Source organism: Oreochromis niloticus, linkage group LG3 (genome assembly GCF_001858045.2).
Source record: "Oreochromis niloticus isolate F11D_XX linkage group LG3, O_niloticus_UMD_NMBU, whole genome shotgun sequence".
Classification (NCBI taxonomy): domain Eukaryota; kingdom Metazoa; phylum Chordata; class Actinopteri; order Cichliformes; family Cichlidae; genus Oreochromis; species Oreochromis niloticus.
The window spans coordinates 83,310,483-83,330,945 of NC_031967.2; the positions used below are offsets into that span (position 1 = coordinate 83,310,483).

The 20,463-nt window shown below is 42.0% G+C and overlaps 1 protein-coding gene across 1 annotated transcript; it reads left to right on the plus strand.

Annotated features, from left to right (window-relative positions):
* Positions 1-8,132: 8,132 nt before the first annotated feature.
* LOC102081961 (E3 ubiquitin-protein ligase RNF135-like) lies at positions 8,133-17,058 on the plus strand (the record flags this gene model as incomplete). Its single annotated transcript, XM_025905259.1, has 4 exons — positions 8,133-8,149; positions 10,438-10,611; positions 11,003-11,225; positions 16,483-17,058. Coding segments are annotated over 4 exons (990 nt in total), but the record flags the coding sequence as incomplete, so codon positions are not given.
* Between the last annotated feature and the right edge of the window lie 3,405 nt (positions 17,059-20,463).

Below are 20,463 nucleotides of genomic sequence, written 5' to 3' on the forward strand. Positions count from 1 at the left end.
CCAAATCAAGCCAAGTGTTAAATGCTCCCCTGCCTTTTTGTGTGGATGTAATTTTGTGTTAAAATTAAATGAAAAGGTCTAAATGATGATTTCTATTATAGACTGTCTGATGCTTCAACACTGACCTAAACTCTTCACCTGGTGTTTGCAGGCATCTTTTATATACCAGCCAAGAGTTTTGTCTTCAATTCCTGGAAGTTTCAGCTGCTGTTTACATAAACATTTATTGTCCTGGATGTTTGTAGTTTGAACGACAAAGGACATCATGAATCAGTTTGAATTTTTTCGGAGATGCTGTGCAGAAAAATAATAGTGAAGACTGTTTGAGTTCTCAGCACATTGTGGAGTTTGTGGTTCAGCATGTGGGGCAGTTTGTAGATGAAGATAGCAGCTCTGTAGGTCAACAGTTTGATTTTTGAACCGTGTTTTTAAACCTGTTCAGTCTAGTAGTTGAATGAAGCAGAAGTCTGGTCTGAATGCTTTGTAGTGCTTGCCATATTTGCTTTCACAAGAATAGCATCATACTCTCTGTAGGCTTCTCTTCCAAATGTTTTTGTTTTATTTGTTTACTTTATTTTATTTTCACATCATTATCTAGTGGATACTGCTCCAGGGGCTAAAAGTCAGATTGGCAAAACATAAGCAGAAACCAGAGAAAAAGAGATGAGAATGGTGGTGGGTGAAGTAAACAAACACACTAGGTATCCAACTGCTGCTTATATATAAAAGAAAGCACACTCAAATGATACACAGCACCCAAAAAAAACAAAACAATGAAAAAACAATAATGCCAAATCCCCAGGAACTTGAGGTGGTTAAAGAAAGAACTGAATATAATAATAAAAGAGGACGGAGGAAAGTGGAGGTGTCAGGGGACCACAGTCAGCGGACAGCTGACGCCGCTGGGGGCCGGTTCCCCAGACCCTTTAGAATCACCTGAAACCAGGTAGAAACCCTATCACACCTCAGAGAAGCCCAAGCCAGCCTGGACCACAACCCCCAAGAGAGCAGGCCTGCTAGCACACTAACATGCCCACCCAGGCACCCCTGGCCCATGAAACGATCAAGTGCTGGACTGAGTGTGTGTGCAGCAGCGACCAGTGCAGAGCAGCAGGGGGTGATCCCCCAGCATTAATAACAGCTCATAACTAGAAGTGATCCCGGGACGCAGTTAACCAGCCACAGACCCAGCCAACCCCATCATCAGTTGTAAAATCATCCATCCATCCATCCATCCATCCATCCATCCATCCATCCACTTCCGCTTATCCTTCTCAGGTTCACGGTGGGTGCTGGAGCCTATCCCAGCGGTCGAAGGGCGGGAGGCAGGGTAGGGCTAACAGAAAGGGACAGACAACCATTCGCACTCACATTCACTCCCGCATTCACACCTATGGGCAATTTAGATTTTTCAATTAACCTATCCCCACAAAGGGCAATATTGTGGGGCTTAGGTTGTAAAATGATGCAATGCAAAAAATATTGTTGATGGTTTCTGTTGTCAAATAGTTGTTGCTGCAGCTAAACTAAATAAAGGTTGAAATTCAGTCTTTGTTAGCGTTGATTTTCTGATGTGATGAATGTGCAGCTAGAAACATTTGCAGTTGGTGAGGATGGGTTGAAATGTTGACACCATGATCAGCAGGTGAGCTGGAACAGCAGATTTCCTCTCTGTGTCAGGATTCAGAGACTTTTGTAGACTTCTGATCACTTCTTGTTAGACTGTAAAACTCTGACTAAAATGATCTTGCTGACTTCAGAGAGGATTCAGGCTTCACAGTAAAATAAAAGAGGAAAGTTGTAAGCGTTCCTGTGCAGTGACCTACCTCAGACAAACAGCAGCTTCGTTGCATTTAAAATGGCCTGGTAAATGGTAATCGGTATAGCGCTTTTACTAGTCCCCCCTAGGGACCCCAAAGCACTTTACACAACCAGTCATCCACCCATTCACACACTGGTGGAGGCAAGCTACAGTTGTGGCCACAGCTGCTCTGGGGCAGACTGACAGAAGCGAGGCTGCCATATCACGCCATCGGCCCTTCTGGCCAACACCAGTAGGCAACGGGTGAAGTGTCTTGCCCAAGGACACAACAACCGAGACTGTCCAAGCCGGGGCTCGAACCGGCAACCTTCCGATTACAAGGCGAACTCCCAACTCTTGAGCCACGATTGCCCACCATTTAGTTCATGTTTGTCTGTGTGGCAGGGCACGGTAGACGAATACATCTGCAGGGCATCCGCAATCACGTCTCGCCGGGTTAAAAGATTGAACTGGCTCCTATTATGCTGTTGTTGTTGATGTGTGTGGCTGGAAGTGCCAGAGCTGCACCCGAGTGCGCACAGCAACCAGTAATAAAGACATGCTGCAAACCATGAATGTGTACGCGGGTCTGCAGTAGGCTCATTACAGTCTGTTTAGACACAATCACTGCTGAATTTTAGTGTCTCGGCTCCACAAAACTCTTTCATTCACCATCCCAACACTGAGAGGGATGTCAGAGACATAGCCGCATCTTCACCTATCTCCCTAAAAAAGCCCCTGGAGCTGATAAAGTACCAGAACACAAACAGAAGAAAAGATGTCGTTTTAGGAGCTCAGAAGGAACCCACTTCAGTTTTCTTCCACAAAAGTCTTTGAGTAAAAGTTTCAGCAAAGCAAATATTGAAAGATCAGAAATGAAAAGATTAAATCAATCGCATAGATGACCTTTGACCTCCGAAGAAGCAAATAGACTGAGCTTCTTCTGTTTTATTCTTGAACTCATCCTATTCTGTGCAACAACAGCATGCATAGCAACAGCTTAGCAACCACACTTCTTGCTTTTAAAAATCTGAGCATGTAAGTGGGACACATACGAAACTGCTAACAATTGCAGGACTGATCACAGGAAGTGTATATATTTGATGAAACCATTTCCTTTTGTAACACAGGCAGACAGCTTTGCTCTCGGCTCTGTGGGTTTGCAGGTTTAGATCTGATTTGTCTGATTGTGACTTCCTGTCCAACATGTTTAGACCCAAATAAAAATTTAGCTGTTGCTTTATACAATATACAATACAGGTTCTATGAAACTGAACTCTTCCAAAATGTTCCTTAAATTCAACAAGTAACAAAATGTAACAGTAACAAAGACTAAAATTTATTTCAAACAGTTTCAGTAAAACATCCTATTAAAACTGACTCTGTGCATATTTACAAATATGCAAACCAGTGTAAAAAAGTAAATATGTAATGAGTGTTATACATATACAGTTGGGTTATTGGAATTTGGTATTGCACAGTGGTGGTTCATAGGGGAAATGAGAGCTGTGTTATCGGTGCATGTGTGAGTTAAGGGTGGTTATGGCCTTTTGGGAAGAAACTGTTTTTGAGTCTGTGGGTTTTTGTGCTGATGCACCTGTAGCGCTTCCCTGAGGGAAGCAGGCTGAACATGTTTTTTGGGGGTTTTTTGTTTTTGTTTTCGCCTGTCCCGTTTGGATCTTTTGCCATCAGAATTATTGCCTAAAGGCCAAGAAAAATGCCCAACGGATTTACTTTACCAAGTGGATCATCCCAGCCTTGACGTATTGGTCCATTGATTGACCTTTGTTTATATTGTTTATTTTATTTTCAGTTGTTACATATGGGCCAGACATGACTGGGGGAAGGGAAAGGGAAAAAGAAAGAGGGTGAGGGAAAGAAAAGCAGTGGGGAAGAGGAAACATGTTTTTTTTTCCACAATGATGCCTCTTGTACATCATCTTATTATCTTTTGGGAGACGCCTGTGTCATTTCCAGTCAAGAAATAACTTGCTGGTTGAATAAAAGTAACTTTAAGTCAAAATTTGCCAGGGGTATGAATAATTATGGGCTTGACTGTATATAAGGTAAGCAGTTTTAAAGTCCCTGCTGTAAGTAGCTCACACGAGAACAAGAACAGACGGTAATGAGAACGAACCATGTTCGCACAAAAATGAGAATGTAATCTGCTATGAAACAGAGAATAAATTATTAGTAGATGTGATGAGACTGTGACCATTTGCATGTTATCATGTTCTACAGATCAAAGATGGAGAAGGCCTTGCCACTGCAGCTTCTGGAAATGTTGAAGAAATTGGGTGAAGAAGAGCTCAAGCTTTTTCACTTTTACCTGCAGTATGAACCTGGAGATGATTTCCCCAAAATCTATAAGTGCCAGCTGGAGAACGCCAACAGACTGGAAACATTAGAAGTGATGGTGCAGGTGTATTCAGACCATGTGATGGATGTGGCGAGGTCGATTTTAGAGAAGATGAATGAAGGTCAGTCAGAGGAAAAATAAACATTAGACACTCAGTACAGTATGCAGACATTATATTGTCACAATTTATTTTATGAATGCATTAAACTTTTATTAAATTGTGTTTGACTATTTTTCTATTATTTAGTAGCCACACAGGTTTTAATGTTTAAAAAGACTGATCATTTAAGGCACACTTTACTCAAACAGGAAGTCCTTCAGCCCAGGCAGCTTCATCAGTTTTATCAGAAGGTAAGAATTCATCAGTTTGTCTGAAGAGGCATTGATAAGGCAGAAACACGTGAAGCCTGAGCTGACCAATCAGAGCTTAGATTGTTTCCATGTGGTATCTCTGTAGCCTCAGCTCTGTAGTTCGACTAAAGTTTGAGCTCTTATGAATGAACAGCTGGTTGGTCTAATATTCTCTAACTGTAGTTCACCGGCTATAACAGCAGTTACCTGACAAGCTCTGGAATTAAATCTACTTAAAACAGAGGATTGGTTACAAAACTATTGAGATGTGAAGATGGTTCATAGTAGGGGTGGGTTTCAATTATCAATTTTCCCATTAAAATCGATTTTAACTTGAAAAACGTGATATCCATTCATTAAAGTCCTGAATCGATTTTAAATATAAATGTATTTTGCCAGAAACGCCAGAACCTCAGGTTAAAGTTTTTATTTCAATGACCACCCAACAGCCAAAACAGCCAAAAAGAACCCTCATTCTGCACAAAGACATAAACACAAAGTACGGACCGAATGTATCAAAATCTGGGAGATGTCGGCTTTCTCACACAGACACGCCTTCAGGGCTGAAAGCCGACTTACAGATTCTGATGCTGCAGCTGGCAAAAGCTGCAGCATCAGAACCAGCAGCAAAAGAAGATCAAAACAACATTAAACTCATCATTAACCTTTAGCTTTACTGGAATACACATTAACAAGAGCCAATGAAGAGAAGCCAATATAGGAGAAATATGCTCTCTCTTTCTAGTCCCTGTCAGTAATCTTGCTGCAGCATTTTGGATTAACTGAAGGCTTTTCAGGGAGTTTTTAGGACATCCTGATAATAATGAATTACAGTAGTCCAGCCTGGAAGTAATAAATGCATGAACTAGTTTTTCAGCATCACTCTGAGACAGGTTATTTCTATGTCTAATTTTAATCAATCTAATTGTTAATTTTATATTGAATTTTAGAGATATTGCATAAATGGATGGAAGCAGTCCTACAATAGTTAGCAGTGTTACAACTACTCTTTCAATAAGTTTAGGAATAAAAGGAAAGTCGGAGGATGACCTATGACTAGCTAAAATAGCTGGGTCAAGTGGTGGCTTTTTAAGTAATGGTTTAATTACTGCAAGCATTAAGAGATGTGGTACACAGCCAATTAATAGGCAGAAGTTGATAAATTGTCTGTAATGGTTAAAATTTTATTTATGAAGAATGAATGAGAATTCATGAACTCACTACTAGATGAGGTTAAAGCTTGGCTCAACCAACATCTGGCATTTTGTCAGGATTCTTCCAGCAGCTGGTCCACTGGTTGAATTGATTTTTTAAAACAAAATGTATATAGTGCTAAATTACAGCAAAGCAAATTTATATTGTAAGGCGAAAATGCAATAATACTGCTCAAACTGAACAGTGAAGGAGAAGAGTGAGAGAGATGACTAAGAGAACATTAAACTCACTTTTACTGTCGCCAACATCACTCTGATACTGGTGTTGTGATCCACCAAGCAGGTCCTGAGTACCATTCCACCACGTGGCCAGGCCCTGTCTGTGAGGAGGTTGCATGTTATCCTCATGTTTGCATAGATTCTATCTGGATACTCCAGATTCCTACCACCATCCAAAAATATGCAGTTAGTTGGATTAGGTTAATTGGCAATTCTAAATGGCCCATAGGTGTGAATGTGAATGTGAATGGTTGTCTGTCTCTCTGTGTTAACCCTGTGAAAGACTGGCGACCTGACCAGGGTGTACCCTGCCACTTGCATTATGACATCTGGGATAGGCTCCAGTCTATCTAGTTTTTCACACTGTATGAACCACAAATGACACATCATTTTATCTTCTCTTTCTAATTAAGAATCTCTTCAAAAGTGTCAGCTTAAACTTAAATCTGCACTGAGGAAGAAGTTCCAGTGTGTGTTTGAGGGGATTGCTAAAGCAGGAAACCCAACCCTTCTGAATCAGATCTACACAGAGCTCTACATCACAGAGGGAGGGACTGCAGAGGTCAATGATGAACATGAGGTCAGACAGATTGAAACAGCATCCAGGAAACCAGACAGACCAGAAACAAGAATCAGACAAGAAGACATCTTTAAAGCCTCACCTGGAAGAGATGAACCAATCAGAACAGTGCTGACAAAGGGAGTGGCTGGCATTGGGAAAACAGTCTTAACACAGAAATACACCCTGGACTGGGCTGAAGATAAAACCAACCAGGACATCCAGTTCATATTTCCATTCACTTTCAGAGAGCTGAATGTGCTGAAAGAGGAAAAGTTCAGCTTGGTGGAACTTGTTCATCACTTCTTTAAAGAAACCAAAGAAGCAGGAATCTGCAGCTTTGAAGACTTCCAGGTTGTGTTCATCTTTGATGGTCTGGATGAGTGTCGACTTCCTCTGGACTTCCACAAAACTACAATCCTAACTGACCCTAGAAAGTCCACCTCAGTGGGTGTGCTGCTGATAAACCTCATCAGGGGGAAACTGCTTCCCTCTGCTCACCTCTGGATAACCACACGACCTGCAGCAGCCAATCAGATCCCTCCTGACTGTGTTGGCAGGGTAACAGAGGTCAGAGGATTCACTGACACACAGAAAAAGAAGTACTTCAAGAAGAGATTCAGAGATAAGGAGCAGGCCAGAAGGATCATCTCCCACATCAAGACATCACGAAGCCTCCACATCATGTGCCACATCCCAGTCTTCTGCTGGATCACTGCTACAGTTCTGGAGGATGTGCTGGAAACCAGAGAGGGAGGACAGCTGCCCAAGACCCTGACTGAGATATACATCCACTTCCTGGTGGTTCAGGCCAAAGTGAAGAAGGTCAAGTATGATGGAGGAGCTGAGACAGATCCACTCTGGAGTCCAGAGAGCAGGAAGATGATTGAGTCTCTGGGAAAACTGGCTTTTGATCAGCTGCAGAAAGGAAACCTGATCTTCTATGAATCAGACCTGACAGAGTGTGGCATCGATATCAGAGCAGCCTCAGTGTACTCAGGAGTGTTCACACAGATCTTTAGAGAGGAGAGAGGACTGTACCAGGACAAGGTGTTCTGCTTCATCCATCTGAGTGTGCAGGAGTTTCTGGCTGCTCTTCATGTCCATCTGACCTTCATTCACACTGGAAGCAATCTCCTGGATGAAGAGCAAATGTACTTCAAGTGGTCCAAATTATTTAAAAAGAAAAAGAGTTTAAAGTCACTCTACCGGAGTGCTGTGAACAAGGCCTTACAGAGTCCAAATGGACACTTGGACTTGTTCCTCCGCTTCCTCCTGGGTCTTTCACTGCAGACCAATCAGACTCTCCTACGAGATATGTTGCCAGAGAAAGGAAGTATCTCACAGATAAATCAGAAAACAGTCGAGTACATCAAGGAGAAACTCAGTAAGAATCTATTAGCAGAGAAAAGCATCAATCTGTTCCACTGTCTGAATGAACTGAATGATCGTTCTCTAGTGGAGGAAATCCAACTATACATGACATTAGGAATTGAAAACCTGTCTCCTGCTCAGTGGTCAGCTCTGGTTTTCATCTTACTGTCATCAGAAAAAGATCTGGATGTGTTTGACCTGAAGAAATACTCTGCTTCAGAAGATGCTCTTCTGAGGCTGCTGCCAGTGGTCAAAGCCTCCAACAAAGCTCTGTAAGTAAATTTGTAATCATCCTTTACTTTTAACATGCAATTGAGTCAGTAATTTATGACTTCAGACTTTCTGGGTTTGTATGACCTTTTTTTTTCATAAAGTATCAGAATTGCTCTAATACAACTTGAACCTTTTTATGGCTCAAGGACTCCAACTCCACCGTAAACTACGGCAGCATAATCATCAGTGCTGTTGTATTATCAATCTTTGTTTGAAAACTGGGGGACTGCATGTACGTAATGTTGTCATATTTATTATTCATATGCATGCTCCTAGATACAGTACATTTGTACTGCAAATCTATTTTTAGTCACAAATGTTGGTGTTGCATGTACATGGTGACAACTGAGCACTGCCGGTCATGCATTTAACAAAGCATTGCATTATGTCTGTGAAGGTTCTGTGAAGGCATTGCATTGAGAATTTTTTATACTCGAGTTTTTTAATTAGTCAATGAATCATTACAGCCATATAACCATCCGTAGTTACACTGTTTTGAATTTATTCATTAGTGATTACTAAAATAAGCCTTCCACAGTGTGTGTGTGTGTGTGTGTGTGTGTGTTTCGCTTGCTGGTGTTTTGGTAAATGGACTGATTCTTATATAGTGCTTTTCTACTCTCCCGGAGTACTCAAAGTGCTGTATACAACATGCCTCATTCACCCATTCACACGCACTCATACAAGCACTTTTAAACTCAAGTGCAACCAATAAACATTCATACTCCGATGAATGCATCGGGCAATTTGGGGTTGGTATCTTGCCCAAAGATATTTGGCATGCAGACTGGGGGGAGCCAGGAATCGAACCACCAACCTTCCAATGAGTAGCTGATCTGCTTTACCACCTGAGTCACAGCCACCCTCTTTGGCCTTTCCCCCCACCCAAAAGTGGTACAACGGATAGCTGTCTCTCCTTGAGCCCAGTTCTCCTGTTGGAAAGTGAGGATTCTCAAATTGTTGGTGCAGAATTTGATGCAGCATCTCAGTTCATCTTCTATCTAAACCAAGCAGTTTTTGTCATGTGCTGCTGTGGCAGGCAGAATGAAGATCCAGAGATGGACTCAATAAACTCAAAGAGGCAGCTTTAATTGCTGTGACAAAAACATTCAAAACCTAAACTGGGAACTATGAACTAAGAACTTGGGAAAAACTAGGACAAGCCAGGGACACAAGGAGTACAGGAGTATGCACAGCAATGTGGCACAACGTCACAATGGGCAGAGGGATACAGAGGGGCAACGAGGGAAGTGAAAACACATGGGGAACACAGCTGGGGTTGATCTAACATAATGAAATAGGAAGCAAAACTCAAGAAACTCAAAACTAATAGCCATTATTATCACTGTCTTTAAATTAAATGATAGACTGCTGCTATAGCTTACCTGGTTAACACTAGATTTACTAAACTTGAGCAAATTTGCGTAACTTCCCTCAACCCAACACCTACTAGAATTACTGACTTTTTTATTTTCTGGTGCAAGTCCCGAGGTGTTATTCACCCCTACTGAGATTTTCACAGGTCGTCAGCTCGTTTCTCCTCCTGCTTTTGTTGTGCAAACCACCCATTATCGTTGAGGCCTGGCACATTTGCATTTGTTTACTCAGAGTAGCTCAGATCCAAGGCAGGCCAATGCCTGCCCATGTACTGAAGGTTAGAGGCGTGAGTCCAGTGCCTGTGTTCGAGTCTGTTTGTTTGTGTCACTCTCCTTTTTCCTCCCAGCCTGTCTTCTCTGCCCTCTTCCCTATACAGTAAGTACAAAATGCCCAATATTCTGAAAACTCTCGCCTTTCCAATCTAAAATCACCAATGTTCTCTGAGTCAAAAATCTTTTCAAAATCTCAAATGATAAGGATCCACATTGGCAAAGTTATTTATTTGTTGTGTTCCACCGCTTATTTTTACAGCTGGAATAGAGTATGAAAATCTCTAGGCTGCCAAAATTACACCAACTTAGAGGATTTCCTTACAGCATCGATGTAATACTTACTGCAGAGAGATGTCTTCTGTAATCTTTGCTGTTAACGCTTGTGCGGTCCACTGCTATATTTCAGTATCAGGCTCTAAAATGTACAAATGGATCTGATAAGATTACATTTCCAATCATGAGCCAGAAATTATGTTTTTAGTAGATTCACAGTTTGTTTTCAGGTCTTCTGAATCAGAAGGTGGAGGACGTTTAACTCAGAAGTAGTATGTTGAGATAGAAGAACATTTTTTTAATCAAGTTATTTAGTTTACTAGCATTTTAGAAATAAAAATTCATTTCATTGATTTTTTTTTCAGACTGACTTACTCTAACCTCTCAGAGAGAAGCTGTGATGCTCTGTCTTCAGTTGTCAAGTCTCAGTCCTGTATTCTGAGAGACCTGGACGTGAGTAACAATGACCTACAGGATTCAGGAGTGAAGCTACTTTCAGCTGCACTGGAGAGTCCACATTGCATGCTGGAAACTCTCAGGTCAGGATTCAAACTTTTCTACTTCGCATCATTTAAACTTTGACTTGTAGTGACCCACTAGAGGGCTCCACTCACACCCAAGCTGGGAGGAAGGGTTCTGCTGTGTTTGGGCGCAATATGCTCAGTTCATGTTTGGAGGTGAATAAAGTTGGAGTGTAAAACCAGAGCTCCTGTGTCGTGTGTCACATGCCTCAATAGACTAATATTATTGCATAAACAAGTGGTCTTTATAGAATTGTCAAATGATCCTTTGGGTGGATTATACTCTTTAACTTTTTTCTCACATATTTCTTTGTTCTTTACTTAGGACTTAGGGTTTTCATCTGTTTTAGTAGCTTTCTTTTCAAACGTGGATTGAGAGAGTCTTGTTGCTTTTATTGTGTGTCTGCAGTCTGTCAGGCTGTCTCATCACAGAGGAAGGCTTTACTTCTCTGGCCTCAGCTCTGATCTCCAACCCCTCCCATCTGAGAGAGCTGGACCTGAGCTACAATCATCCAGGAGACTCAGGAATGAAGCTGCTGTCGGCTGGACTGAAGGATCCAGGCTGGAGACTGGACACTCTCAGGTATGGAGAGGAATGTCGAATAGAGGAGGAAGAGCTGGAAACCTTTCACGTGTCCTTCACTTATTTGCTGTTTTTTTTCCATGTAGATGTGTCATGAACAATCATACATGCAGGAATATTTTCATAAATAGAAAAACTAGTCTGGCTAGATAATAGACATTAGTGTAGGTTTATGTAGGGGGTCAGGATTAACAATGATAACTAACCACCACCTCACCATTTGGGTAAAAAGCTGTATGTTTATTGGGTCACTAATCTTCAGAAAAATCATCCTCCTCTGTTTGTACCTGATTCAGATCAGATTAAAATCTATGTAGAGACATCTTGAGGACATCTTTAGCCTAGGTTAGTACAAGGACTGTGCACATGGAAAAGGATACCCTATTTGGATCAAAACATGAAAAATAAATCTTTAGTAATTGAAGATAAATTATCTGAATTAGAGGAGGACAACCACACCTCCAAACACGCCCCTTCTGGTTCTTATCTATATATGACCCCCGATGTTCTACAAGCTGTTTGTTCTCATTTTCATCTGTTCTCGTTTTTATGCGAACACCTTTCAAGGAGGTCGTTAACACATCTCATCTTACAAGAGTAAAATAATCGTACTCACCCTTCATTTGCTTACAATGGCCCTCTTGTCCGTCAGCACATCAGACAAAGAACCATACAGCTCTGCTTCATCGGATTCCCTTCAAGCAATCCAAGAAACCCAAACACTCTGAACATCATGGCGGCACTTCAGAGAGACCGAATGCCGTTGCCCATTCTTTCTAGCAGCTTTCTCACCAGTCAACAATCTGGCTAAGTTGCTCCATCCAGTCATTTACTCTCCACTAAATGTAGTTATGAAGTGACTCCTACCCCTCACCACTTCTGCAAAATTTAGTATAGTAATAGCTCCACTCAAGTTGTTCTGAAACAGGCCCACAGGCCAGGCAAGTTAGCTGAAAAGCCGACGGACGTCAGTGAGAGACAGACTCATGACAAAGAAGAAGGAAAAACTGTCCTGGTCCATCCTGACTCAGATGGAGCAGAACAAAAGGAGTTATTTGTATTCATGAAGATGTGGCCTGTGAAAAATCAACCTTAGAATCTAAATCCACTGAATCCGAGATATTGGATACAGAGTTTATAAATACCGGGTAGACAGATTCAGAGTTAGCTACTTCTGCGATTAAAGGGAGGGCCTGAGTTAACAGTTACGGAGCTGAGCCACTGGTACCACTAAGGATAAGTCTTGTTAATGCTCGATCACTAGCAAACAAATCGTTTATTCTTAAGGACTTGTTCACTAATTGGGAACTGGATCTTATCCTTGTGACGGAAACCTGGCAGAGAGCCAGTTAGTCCACCTGTTTTACTGAACTTTTACCTTCAGACTGTAAATATCTTAACGTGCGGAGGATGAGTGGGTGTGGTGATGGAGTGGTGGCTGTTTTTAGGAAGAAGCTTGCATGCAAACAACTCCCAGCTGACTCTTATTCAAGTTTTGAACTTCTGATGTTTGAATTGGGGCATCCCAGCCCAACACTCATTGCAGCTGTATACAGACCTCCAAAATATCACAAGGATTTTATTCAAGATTTTTGAAACTTTTTGGCTGGTATCGTGCCAAGCTATCATCAAATTTTAATTGTTGGAAATTTTAATATTCATGTGCATTGTCCCTCCAATTGTCTGGCCATAGGCATTTGATAGACTTTGAGTTTGATAGACTCCTTCAGTTCTGCTCAGTTCGTGCCAGGGCCAACCCAGAATCAGGATAATATGCTGGATCTTATGCTTTCTTTAGGGTTACCATTCCTAAACACGGAAATTGGCTTGTCCCGGTAGCCGTGAGGAATACTGCTGATAGGACCACCTACTCGCTCCAACACTCCAGGGGTCTCCGACTTTAGAGTCTTCAGCCTGACAAAGTGCGATGTAATTACAGAACAAAAGCACCACCCCCCACCCCCCTTCCTGCTTCCGTTGCCACCATGTGCCCCCTTTACATTTCTCCCCCTCATACTTGCCTGTTTAGAACCGGCCCAGCCTCCATAGTGTGATGCAGGTGGTAGAAAGCAGGTAAAACCACTGAACATGAGACAAGTCTCACCTCCAAGAAGCTCAGTCACGAACCTGTAGTAGTCACCAGCTTTTGTTGTTTTATCAGCTCTAATGGAGTTAAAATGGTTCTTTAGTAAACAAGAAACCATATCCAGCATTGAATTCAACTGTGTGGAAACATCCTATATGAGTCTCTTTCTGTTGCCCCAGTCTGGTGTAGTCCTCCATTTTAGCAGGGCTGTCTGTAATGCATCTAAATTTGCTTGCTTTTTAGTGTCATAAAGCTGTAGAATTTGAAATAGTCTTTCGGCATGGCAGTTGGAAAGTTGGTTCATCACCTGATGATAACTGCTAGAGCTAACAGCTCCCATGGTTTCTGTGCTCTCTGCAACATGTATTGCATTTAGATGGTACCGTAAGGTTGAAGTTCACACAGTTTGCACAAAACCACGCTTTTATCAAGGCTTCCATCAGGTAGTCTTTTGAAATAAAATTTGCCTCTGATCAGTCCTTTATGGAAGTCCGTTTCCGCCATTAAAAAAAAGAAAAAGAAAAAGTATCCATAGTATCTGTACGTATCCATAACTCGAAATTTTGACTTATCTGTCTTGACTTTACTTTTCTCAAAATTTTGAGTTAATAACTCGAAATCTCGAGTTAGCTCTGCCAATCATTAATCTACTTGAATGAGGTCATTTTCTTGTTACCCGGAAGAATATGGCACACAGGAATGTGCACTCAAAACCGGATCGCAACAAATTGGTGCTTTCTAGAGTATGTTTGCTGATAGTAACGCCATTTGATTCAGCTAAAAGCACAAGGATTTCATAATTTGTGAAGCCACACTGAAAATACTCAGCAATTTGTGCATTCATGTCTGGCTGTAATACAGGTAGCTTAGCTGTAGCATTTGTAGCTGAGGGCTTCAGCTTCCAGGTAACAAGGCAATGACGTTATTCACGTAGATTACTGATTGGCAACACTAACTCAAAATTTAGAGTAAATTTTATGGGGCGATCGTGGCTTATGGGGCGATTGTGGCTCAAGAGTTGGCAGTTCGTCTTGTAATCGGTAGATTGCCGGTTCGAGCCCCAGCTCTGACAGTCTCAATCATTGTGTCCTTGGGCAAGACACTTCACCCGTTGCTTATTGGTGGTGGTCAGAGGGCCTGGAAGGCGCCAGTGTCCAGCAGCCTCGCCTCTGTCAGTGCGCCCCAGGGCGGCTGTGGCTACAATGTAGCTTGCCATCACCAGTGTGTGAATGGGCTGACGACTGAATGTGTAAAACGCTTTGGGGTCCTTAGGGACAGAGTAAAGCGCTATACAAATACAGGCCATTTACATTTGTATTCACTGGCTTTTAATATAGTATGTGAGTTATTTGGTATTTATTTAGTATTTGGTGTTTGGTACTAATATTATAAGATATTTGGTACTAATTTTTTTTTATTTATGTACAGCACTTTGGTCAACGTTGCTGTTGTAATTAAATGCGCTGTATCAATAAGTAAACAAATGATAAACGATATAGTCAAATTAACTGTGCTTTCGTGATTGCGTGACTTACATAAAACAACACAGTAACAACACATTAGTCCTAAGTAAAATGAACATTTTGTAGTCAATGTTCTAGACCAGGGGTCTCCAGCTCCAGTCTTCAAGAGCTACTGTCCTGCAGTTTTTAGACACATCCTTGTTCCAACACACCTGAATCATGTGTATGGCTTGTTACCAGGCCTTTGCCAGACTTATGGCATGCTGAAGAGATAATTTCACCATTCGATTCAGCTGTGCTGGAGTAGACTGTTCTAGACGTTGATCCTGAGTACTTAGAACTTGTCCTTTACACATGTGTTTCATTTCAGGACATCCACTGAGGTTTCATAAAAGGAAGAGGTCAGTGATAGGTCAGTTTGATAAACAGTTCAAGTAACATTTTTAAACCAAGGTATGCAGTGGGAGCAGCATATGTGCTGTTTTAACTAACGATTTGAAAATCAAGTTTGCTGAGTTAAATATCAGCAGTTACTGTTTCCTGTGCAGCAGTAGAAATACCGACAACTGTCACTGGATTCACTTAAAGCTGAAGAAACCTTTAAACCAGCGGATTCAACAACAAATTCTAAAGCGCTTGCAGTCTTTGTCAATTAGCCTTGAGCAACAGTAATGTACAAGGTCTCTGATGGAAACTTACCCGGGAGCATTTTAGTCACCAATTGTAGATATCTTACTATATGCAGTATTATGGGGGGGGAATTGACAGTAGAGCGTTTATTCTCCCAAATGCAAAAATGCAAAACGAGGAGCACAAAGTCCATAAAAGAGAAATCCAAAGCAGACACAGGAAAAGAGGACAGTATATCTACTGGCAGCTATCTGCAAACAAGAGACAGGTGGGAGCAAAGCACAGGTGCAGACAGTGGGCGAGTGTTTGGTTGGTGAGAGACGAGCTGATTGGACAGTACGTGCGTGTCAGGATTGGTGTTTTTTTTGTTTGTTTTTTTTAATTATTACTGAACAATATTACTTCTGTTGGTTGTTCTAAGATCAAGGATTGTGATTAAGGATGAAAGACTTTGGACTTGTGAAGGATCAATGGTTGGGGTACTGACCAACAGTATGTATAGATCAGGACACAGAGTTTATGTGGCCTTAATGCTGTTATCCTTGTATACAGTCTCTGTTGCTATGTACTTTGCTTCAGGGGGATGCTGCATTCACTCAGAGGTCAGAGGTCATGTAGAGTAACCACACTGACCCCAAGAAGGGAAAAACAGCTGAAAGCAAAGGCAGGGAGATGTCCTTTCGAGCTATACAGAAGAGAAATATAAAGATAATGAAGGTCACAGTTTGAATCAGTCATATTTCATTCAATACAGTGTTGTACTGACAGATCCAGGATCAGTCCAAATCATCAGCAGTTTGCGCCACGTATGGATTGAAGTGTACTTGTCAAAATGTTGGACTGTTCCTTTATCAGTGTCTAACAGTATATGTATGAGAGCCATGTAATGTCCATGTGTGCATGCTGACTGTGCTGCTCTGACCCCCCTCCTCCTTTCAGGGTGGAGCCTGCTGGAATCCGATGGTTGAGACCAGGTCTGAGGAAGTGTAAGTGTGTTTTTAATGTGATTCATGAAAACAAAGCAGCACACATTCAACCATCTTCAAACTGTCTCATCACTCATTCACATCTCTGATGTCAGGAGTCATCATCAAAGTGTCAATCAATGAACAGATGAATGATCAATAACTGCAGCTGGATTGTGTTTGTTCTCTCCATCAGATTCCTCTAAACCCAAAATCGACATAAACACAGTACACACAAACCTCAAACTTTCCAACAAGAAAAGGAAGGTGACACATGTGGAGGAGGTTCAGTCATATCCTGATCACCCAGACAGATTTGATGTTTATACTCAGCTTTTGTGTAGGAATGATCATACTGGCCGCTGTTACTGGGAGGTCGAGTGGAGAGGACACATTTATATATCAGTGAGTTACAGAAGAATCAGAAGGAAAGGAGACAGCAAAGACTGTTTGTTTGGATGGAATGACCAGTCCTGGAGTCTGTGCTGCTCTGATGATGGTCCTCATTCCGTCAGGCACAATAAGATAAAAACATCCATCTCCTCCTCCTCCTCTTCCTCCTCCTCATATTTCTTTAACAGAGTAGCAGTGTATGTGGACTGTCCTGCTGGCACTCTGTCCTTCTACAGAGTCTCCTCTGACACTCTGATCCACCTCCACACCTTCAACACCACATTCACTGAAACTGTTCATCCTGGATTTTGGTTGTATCCTGGTTCGTCAGTCTGTCTGTGCTGAGTTGAGTGTAAAGAGTGTCTCCTGTTAGAGAAACAGATAGTTCAGTCTGTATGTCTGTCTCTTTCACTCAGAAACACATTTTCAGATTCATGGATTCAATCAGTTGATGTATTAAACTGTTCTAAAGGATTCCTTGTAAACTTCTTCCTCTTCAGTCCTTTTAAGATGGAAGCTCCCATTATTCCAGGATCCACATGTTGTTTTTCTGTCTGTTCCACTCAAAGCTTCACAGTGAATATCAGTGTAAGAGCTTGAAGGACCTACAAAGACGGCATTGCACGTTGAAAGGTGTTTATTTACAGTGTATGCTAATAATATGTTTTTTTCCCAGCTATGGTCATCCACCCTGCTCACCACAGAAAGCTCCCCGTCAGGTTGTAGCAACTTACTGAAATAGGGAAAGCATTACCAGGCAATGAAGAACAGCTGTGTAGTTCAGCCTCCCCTGACACCACACCGTAAACCCACTGCTCCATCCCTTCCCTGCAGTTGGGCAATAAATCACATCCTGCCACATTGCAGCAGGGTGCGACCCAAACAGAGGGTTAAGGGGCAACCCAGGAGGTAATAATGAATAAAGTCAACTTCCCAATGGATGGCCAGGCACTCCTCCTTCACCTGCAGGAATGCCACTTGGCGATAAATAGCCAGGCAGCTCCAAGAACCGCCTCACCTCCCTTTTTGTCTTGGGATGTGGATAGTATGCAATTGCTACTCTTTTATCCATCTGTGAATGCACAGATACCTGCCTCGCAAGTGGTACACTAAATTCGTTACATCGCTCCATCCAATAGTTCACTTTATGGGGTGGCTGTGAGAGTCACCTGCCTCAGGGACTCCATTGCCATGGCCACTGATTCCACATGCTCTGCCCAGGTGTAACTGTCATCCAAATAGTCAGCAGCAAAAGCAGTGTGCGGACACAGCACCTGTGTCCTCCTCTTCAGTCCTTTAACCTCCTAAGACACGAACTCTTCCACGGCATGCATTTTTAATTTCTCTTTGATATTTGGGCATATTGGGACCTGATGAATGTAAAAATAAAGAATTCCCAGATTTTTTTTTTTTTACCTAATTTTGTGTTTCTAAGAAAAATCAGAGCCACATATGAGGATATTTGTTTAAAATTTCAGTAGAACAGTAGCTCTGTAATGTCCTTCAGGGCTCTAGACTAACTTTTTGACATGGGCGCACCGGTACGCCTAAATTTTTAAAGTTAGGCGTACCGGCACAAAAGTTAGGCGCACTCAAATTTTTCAACTGCATCGCTTAACACCGCAGTTTTACATGTGCACTTTCTTTGGGGGGGGTCCATACAGACAATATTCATTTCTGAATTATTAACTAACAAACTTGTGCTTAAAGCGCTTTGTCAAAATTGTAGAAAATGTTAAACTTAATCATCATCTTGGCTCCTCTGACGACCTGTTTGCTGCTGCCTGCTGCTGAAAGGCAGTGGGGAGAGGGGACACTTGGGCAGTGCATTTATCACAGCATATAATGTGTTTTCTGGATACACTGCTGCTTTTTCAGCATTCAAAGATTGATGGCACCGTGTCAGAGCTGGCTATGAATTTCAGACGGATCAGGCCTTAACAAAAAAGTTATCAATAGTTCTTTTCATCTTTTCTTATTACCCACAGCTACATCCACGTCTGTCAGGCCTAGGCTGCTCACTAGGGCTGGGTATCATCACTGATTTCTATAATCCATTTGATTCAGGTTCTCAAAGTCCTGATTCGATTCAGTTTAGCCTCAGACAGTCAGAAATATTATAATTCTGATCATTTATCAGTACTGATACATGTGAGACTTCATCAGAATTGTGAACATCACAGCAGATGCCTTTGTGTCAAAGTAACTGAGAATAAAACACAGAAAAACATGAAGGAGATTTTCCTGGTCTGGCTTTTTATAGCAGATAACCTTAAAAATATTCTGCAATTTTGCATAATTTTAAGAAGTTTAAATTTCTTCAGTATTGAACAGCAGAAATTAGGCTTTCTTGTCTGAGGTCATTTAAGTGAAAAAAGAAAAAGACAGCGCTGTAAACAACGGTAGACTGGTGGGTAATAAGCGAATGAATAATGCAGAAAACAGAGATTTGAGACGGGAAACTGTTCTTGAAGTACACAGAAAGAGAGCTGTGCATGAAGTGTAATTTTTATCGTGGTGGAAGCAAAACAGCAAAAGTCAGAGGGAATTCATGACGACATTGATCAAATGTGAAGCTGCTTCTTTTGCTGCTGGCTCGGCGAATTTTGGTTGGAGAGAGACAAAACCTGCAGCTCAGAATTTAGCGCAAAAAAGACGTAAACACAGCGCGGACGGTGGGCTCGGTTAGCTCTGACAGCGTGTCCGTCTACGTGCCGTCGGGTGAGAAAGCTGAGAAAGACAAAGCTGATTCTGATGCGTCGGGTCTGCTCTGTGTTTACATCTTTGTGTGGAATCCGTTAATGAATTGATATCGCTTTATTCAAGCTACTCACCTCTCTCTTCCTCCTGCACTTTCAACTGGACCACGGCCAATCAGAGAGGTCCCGCCCCTTACTATCTCTGATTGGTTTAGTCCACGATAGGGGCATAATATGTGTCTGTTGTTGACCACACGGAGAGTTGCAGAGATTTTTTTTTTTTTTTTGTTACCCGAACAGTTGGTCGCACAGGTGCGACCAAATATTTTTTTTTTAGTCGCACCACTGAAAAATTTGGTCGCACTCTAGAGCCCTGTCCTTGTAAGTGGATATCAGGCCCTTGTAGAGCAAAATTGAGTATTTTGGTCTAAATAACCCAAAATGTGATGTCCACATATGTGGACGCCAGGTCCTAGGAGGTTAAAAATGGAAGCTACGATTATTCCAGGATCCACATGTTGTTTTTCTGTCTTTTTCCACTCAAAGCTTCAGAGTAAATGTCAGTATGTTGTGTTTCTCTGAATTTGTCAAGGACCTGGGCCTGGGGACCCAAGGTTCTTGAATAGTTTATGGACATATGTGTATATTTGGTGTTGCTGTCCTGCCCTTGTTTTCCTTATGTGTGTGTGGACCACCGGTTTAAAGGCATCATCAGGCCCAATGGTTGTGTTCAGCTGGGAAGCTGGCCACACCTGAGGAAGATGATCACACATACCTACAGCTGATCAACCCTCCTCGAGGGAGCTACTTAGAAGTGTGGTAGCGCTCTCTCCGACGCTGGATCATTTTGTAAGACTTCCCGTCAGTTTCCAAGCAAGTTAGTCAGTGAGTCTATGCTTGTCACTGTCACATACTAACAAGCTGCCTCTGTAATTTTCCCAGGAGTATTGTGGGAACGAGAGGGCAGCGAGCACGGGGTACATGGACACTAAGGAGCAGAGAAACAGAGCATTCACACCGAAAGAAGACATTGCATGGGAGTCAGGGATGC